The 6,590-nt window shown below is 36.6% G+C and overlaps 1 protein-coding gene across 1 annotated transcript; it reads left to right on the top strand.

Moving 5' to 3' along the window:
• Positions 1-5,706: 5,706 nt before the first annotated feature.
• On the top strand, positions 5,707-6,283 carry LOC128195275 (protein LURP-one-related 15-like). Its single transcript, XM_052872513.1, has 2 exons — positions 5,707-5,964; positions 6,050-6,283. The coding sequence occupies exons 1-2, from the start codon at positions 5,737-5,739 to the stop codon at positions 6,281-6,283; spliced, it is 462 nt and encodes a 153-aa protein (XP_052728473.1). The 5' UTR covers positions 5,707-5,736.
• Positions 6,284-6,590: the final 307 nt, after the last annotated feature.

Here is a 6,590-nt window from a genome sequence, read left to right as displayed (position 1 = left end):
ATGAATTTCATTTGTACCAGCTCATTTATTGTGGCTGAGCAAGTCGTAGAAGGAAATACTTCTGCTAGAATAGACTCAGAGTTTCCCCATTGGTTTAGAAATCAGGTCCGTACTTTTTCCTACATTTAGAGCAAGGTTAATTTGACTCTTGCTTTTATAATTTTGTTAGTACCTTTGTAGGTTTTTAATCAGGCATTAACTCCCACAGTTCAAGAGTTAAGACATCTCTCGAATTAGCCAATGAGATGTGTCAAAGAATGGCACACTTACTTCACCAATGGTTACAAATTCCATACACATGAATGGTCTAAAGGAAAGAAAACATCAAATTGTGGTGTGTATGTGAAGGGCCTAACAAAGGGTTGTTATGATGATTTCTACGGCATCATTCATAAAATATATGAGTTAGAGTACAACAGCACTACTTCTCCAAACAGAGTAGTACTTTTTTATTGTGAATGGTTTCATCCTTCTAGAGCTGGTACTAGAGTCGATCCACGCTTTAATATTGTCAAACTCAACCAGAGATTAAGATATAGACCGTTTGATCCTTTCATTCTACCAACTAATGTCAGACAAGTTTATTATGTGCCATATCCACCATTCTGCAATATTCACAAGCGTGGTTGGGTCATAGCAATACAAACCAAGCCTAGAGGTCACATTAACTCAAATGAGGTTGAGGAAGATGTTGCCTACCAACTTGACCAAATGTCACAACCACAAGAAGTTATTGAAGTTGAACGTATAACCGCATTGGTCGACCCTGATGGTGATGGAGATGAATTACAAGCAACAATACAAGGTGATGAAGAACAAGAAGAAGAGGAAGAAGAAGAAGAAGAAGAAGAAGAACAAGATGATGATGATGATGACGACGACGAAGAAGACGACGAATATGACGATGATAAAGACGATGATGAAGAAGAAGATGAAGATGAAGATCATGATGACGACGATTGAATGTTGGACATCCATTGTAGCAAATTGAACTGTCATTTCAATAGAGTTATCTAAAATACCATCTTAAAATTTGTATGCAATTATTTATACATTTACTTTAAAAACCATTGATCCTTCGTTAATCATTTCTATTTTTTCGCTTTATTTGTAACCATTTCAATGCAGTAATGACAGGACAAGGTTCAGAACGTCCTGATAAAGGAAAGGGGGTAGCAAGGCCTAGAAAGAGGCAACGGCAGGCACCAAAGTATGTACTTAGGGTGCCTACTAGACTACCTACCACTGTTGCCGGCAGTACATCATCTGTGGGGCCTCCTCCTACCCCTACAGTACAGCCTCCTACACCTGCAGTAGACCCTACTCCTACACCTTCAGTAGACCCTACTCCTACCCCTGTAGTACACCCTTCTACTACCCCTATAACTGACCTTCTTCCTCCTCCTGTAATTATAACCCCCACTCCTCCCCCTGTGGTTATAACCCCCACTCCTGTCCCTGACCCTACTTCTATACCTTCCTCATCTGTTATACCGCCTTCTGACACTGTCACACCATCTGCTAATCAAGATTCAAGTGGTGATGGTGAAGGTCTTGATCCGCCCCTCCATGATCGGCCATGGATTGAGCCGTATGGTAAAGGGTAAGTTTTTAATCTCTTGATATAATTTGATGTTTAAACCCTACTGTAAGAGATGTTTGACTTTTATCCTGCAGGTTTATTCCATCTAGGGTTGCTTCCCAGGCCATCACACGTTCAATTAAGCAACAGTTTCTAAGTCCATGGCCTACTTGGGGAGAAATTCCTGATGACGACAAAAAGCCCTTCTAGCAGCGCTTTCAGGTGAACAATCTATTTAACTAATTGTCCCTCTTATTTTACTATGTTCTGTAATCAATGTTTGTTCTCTTTAATGTTACAGATGAAGGTGCAGTGGAAACCAGAACATGAAAGTCAGATACAAAGAAATTTCCACATGAAAGCATCTCATCGACTGTCAGAGATGTTTAGGGATGCCCGCAATGCACGACAACGCCCTTACTGGCTGGGTGAAATAATTTGGAACTCTTTACTGGCTCATTGGAATACAGTAGAGTTTCGCAATAAATGTGCTAAATCCCAGAGGAACAGAGCGTCTGAAAGGGGTGGCACCCTGCATACTGGTGGGTCGATCACCATTCATGAGCATGCCATTCGTATGGTATAATTTCATTACATAACTTTTTCTTTCATATATGAGTTATGTATTTATTTCATACGTACACTTCTAATTCTAAATTATGTTACAGGCACAAGCTCTGGGACGGGCGGTCCATGTTGATGAGGTCTTTGCACAAACTCATGTAAGGAAGGGCACTAATCAATTCGTTGATGAAAGATCTCGGAAGACTCATGTAAGCAAATAACACTATTACTATTACTATTACTAATTTTTCACTTAAGCTATTCTATCATTCCCTAACATTGCTTTTAATGTTTCAACAGGAAGAATTTTCTACGAGACTTTCACAGGTTAGATCTGAACATGAGTCAGCTCCTACACCGGATGATGCCAATAATGTAGAAGATGACATCCATAGGACACAGTGCTGGATCGACATCGTTGGTGGAAAGAAAAAGGGACGAGTGTACGGTGTAGGACAACTTGCTGCAAACTATACAGCATCGAGAGGAGGTACTCTGAAGCACCAACCTTCTTCTTCCACCACTACTCCTGACGAGGTCGTTCTCCGCCTCACGCAGGCACTGCAGCAACATGACCAGGAAATCACTGATTTGAGAGTAGAGTTTACAAACTTCAAGGCCCTGGTCATGAGAGTGATGCCTGCTACTTCACAGGATGAATTAGTTATCCCTCCGACCCAGCCACAACCCTCCTCGTCACCCGCTGTCCCTCAGCAGCCCTCATCAGTCCAACCCTCATCAGTCCAACCCTCATCAGTCCAACCCTCATCAGTCCAACCCACAATAGTCCAACCATCTATACCGGAGCAGGATGATGAAGATCATTCTGATGATAACTATGTACAATATTGAATTCATTTTTTTATAATGAAGTTATAGAAACAATTGGATATTATCACATTTGGAGTTTACATCATTTGGATGTTAGATCAGTTTAATGATTTGGATGTTAGTCTATCATTATGTTAATTCTTATATGTTATTAATATAAATACATGTTCTATGCATTAATCGATGTTCTATGGATATTATTGATCAATGATTGCATCTTTGAGATGCACATTATGCAGGTTTGTATGTGCTTGAAAATTGTTATGCAGGTATGTTTGTGTATGAAAATTGCTATGCAGGTTTGTTGTTGGTTTCATAATAAACACAAATGTCTTTGACATTTCCGTCCGTCTTACCGAAGGCTTTCGCCCTTCGGTAAATACCAACGCTTGCTGATTACCGAAGGCTTTTGCCCTTCGGTAAATACCCATGTTCGCTGATTACCAAGGGCTCTCGCCCTTCGGTAATTACCGAAGGGCGAAAGCCCTCGGTAAATGTTAGCGACAAGCAAATTACCGAGGGCTTTTTGGCCGTCGATAAGCCGTCTGTAAATGTCTTCTACCGACGGTTTTGGGCTGTTTCCGAGGGCTTTTGGCCTTCGGTAATGCCCTTCTTTTTTGTAGTGAAAAAATAGAGGAGAATTTATATCTCAGCCTCACTATGCCCAAATAATTGGGAGCTTACTACATTTAATGAGTTTTTCGTATCTAATATACCAAATCAGGAACACTAGGATGTAGTTGCAAGGCTTGTGAGATACTAAAGAGATTCAATGGATTATGCCCTTGAATATAGTGGATTTCCTATTGTACTATAGAAGCCTACAATAATGTTAATTGGATCTCTGATTCAAATGAAAAAAAATCGACTAGTGATTATGTATTCACACTTGGGGATGGTGTGATTACATGGAGATCAGTCAAACAAACTAATATTGCAAGATCAACAATGGAATTTGATTTTGTTGCTCTTGAGATGACTGGTAGAGAGGTTGAGTGGTTGAAATCTTCTTAACAAACATTCCACTAGGAATAAAACTAACCTCATCAGTGTCAATACACTATGATTGTCAATCAGTAATAGTTATAGCTAAAAAGGAATTACAATGAAAAAAAACAGACATATACAATTGAGACACAATTTGGTTTAGCAATTGCTAAATAGTGAAACTATTTTCATTGATTATGTGAAGTCAGAAGGAAATCTAATAGATCCTCTAACTAAACTCTTGAGAAGAAATATGATCTTAGAAATATCGATGGAAGGGGACTTAAGCCACTTCCAAACAAACAAGTGATGGTAAAAAAATATTTGTGATTAAAGATCCAATGAATAAGGTTCATATGGATAAAAATAAGTCACTTGTTAGTTTCGATAACACTTGATTTTAAATCAAATATGTCTATTCCTATGGTGTGTGTGTGTGTGAAAGTGCTAGAGATTGTATTATTGAGATGTTAAACTTTGTTATTAAAATTCTACGTAGTGAAAATATTTTAGTTTAAAGAAAGGTTTTAATAATTTTCATATCCCTTAGGGTAGTGTATGATTTGCAGCATACCTTAAGGGCCAACCATGCTTACATGAGATCTTGGTATGATTTGTAAAACATTCATGAATATCTAGCACGTGCATGACCTAGTAAGCACATCACAACAAGGATTGTGGGGTGTAATATGATTGATAAACCTCTAACACATGTCAAGTGTCATTAGTTCATACAGTTTGCTATACCAACTACACTGTATAGTTTCTCGATCTAAAACTGATTCGTATAGTTTGCTATACCAACTCTAATGCATTACATCTTATGAAACCTAGAATCTTTTTTTTTTATCTCTTTAGTTAATGTTTTAACTTTTGCAATATGTGGGGTATTGTTATATTGCATTGCAAAAGCCTTTTGGAAAAGGTTGAGAAATGTTATTAGATGAACGTTTTGTGTCTCTCCTTGGTCAATTCTTCTCCCGCAAGGCTCGGGAGTTAGTTTTGGGCAGCTTCTTCCGCAAGATGGGTCATTCCTCACTCTATAAATAGTGTTTTTCTGGTCATTCCAAAATACACAACACTTCTCTCATTCTCCTTATTCCTCTTATTTTCTTCCTTCTCTCGTCTTTTTCTTATAATATCCTATATTTATTATTTTACTCTTTTTAGAGTTCCTTACTAATTTTTATATCTTTAGAAATTTTTGGAAAGTTTCTCTTATATCTTAGATGTCTTGCACAATAGATTGCTGATAAGTCCTTCGAAACACTGAATCTACACATCTCGAAAAATCTTTTTTCATAATTTTTATTATTTTTTGTGAGCATTTTACAACAATATATATATATATATATATATATATATATATATATATATATTTATAATCAAAAGAGGATTGTCATTACCCACCTCTATGAATTTTTTTTGTCTGTATGTATTATTATATTTTTTTTTATTTTTTTTCAATGTAAAAGAAAATGACAATAGATTCCGAACAAAAGTTAATATTGTATTATTGAAATATATGAGGTTAGTTTCTTTTTGTATTTCATGGAAGTTGCTGTTTTCTTATTATCCGTAACCTTAATTTTAGGCATGATTTTATAGTTTTTCCATTTACTCTAAGGATTGATGGGATAATATATAGGTCATACTGTATTCATGTATCAATTCCCTCTTACAGCCTATTCACGCATGATATTCTAACAATTCCATACGCCAGCAAATCAATCTCAGTTACTGAATTATGAACAAATGTTCTTATATAGATCATGACAATGCATCGGCGATGCCAAGTTTTCACGGGTGAAAGCAATGATTCCTCCAGATTGCTGTTTTCAGTGAAAAAGGCAGAACTTGTCCAGAGTGGAGTGATGAGATTAGAGGTCTTCCTTGCATACAACAAAAAAGAAAGTGAGTGTGACTTTAGGGTAAATGTTGTGACTGGCAAAAGATCATGCCATGTATATGCAGGTGAATCTCCCACAGTTGTTGCCTCGGTATGTACTCTGTTACGTCTTCAAACAACATAGAAACAGTGTTGTATGAGGTTAATTATACAGTGTTTCTGTCACTATAATGCAGATGCAGAATAATGGTGACTTCAATGTCAATGTCTATCGCAACGTGGACTATGCATTCATAGTGGCACTACTTATGATCGTTAAAGACATCAACTTCTTTTACGATGGAACGTGGAATTTTGCAAAGGCAATAACGCCAGTGGCATTGGGATTGTGGAAAGAAAACAAAGATTGGCTTGATTCAAGTTTTCATGTAGAACACATTGGGTTTGGTTTTCGACCATTTTCATGTTAATGCGTGTTTCCAAAGTGTATGAAATTACGTTTTACTGTTTTTAGTTTTATAAGTTACCAAATCAGTAACTTTAGTCTTGTAATTTTTTATTTTATGTTAAATTGCTTAAATTTAAACTATAAATAAAGTATGTTACGTTCCAACATAGTCTCTTTTTCTTTTCAATTTTTAAATTTTATTTCCATGTGTCACTTTAGTGTTACATCACACAAAATTATTTCTTAACATATAGTGTGTACTGATTTAAGATATTCTTCTTTAGCGAATTAGACTTACATGACAATATAATTTCAGTGTGAAATTTATC

This window comes from Vigna angularis, chromosome 2 (assembly GCF_016808095.1).
Source record: "Vigna angularis cultivar LongXiaoDou No.4 chromosome 2, ASM1680809v1, whole genome shotgun sequence".
Classification (NCBI taxonomy): Eukaryota; Viridiplantae; Streptophyta; class Magnoliopsida; order Fabales; family Fabaceae; genus Vigna; species Vigna angularis.
This window is presented reverse-complemented; position numbering and strand designations above follow the sequence as displayed.

Excerpts from the sequence above, each read along its gene's own strand:
- LOC128195275 (XM_052872513.1), top strand. The coding sequence starts at position 5,737 with ATGACAATGCATCGGCGATGCCAAGTTTTCACGGGTGAAAGCAATGAT. Across the intron at positions 5,965-6,049 it reads CTCCCACAGTTGTTGCCTCG|ATGCAGAATAATGGTGACTT; the intron begins GTATGTACTCTG and ends ACTATAATGCAG.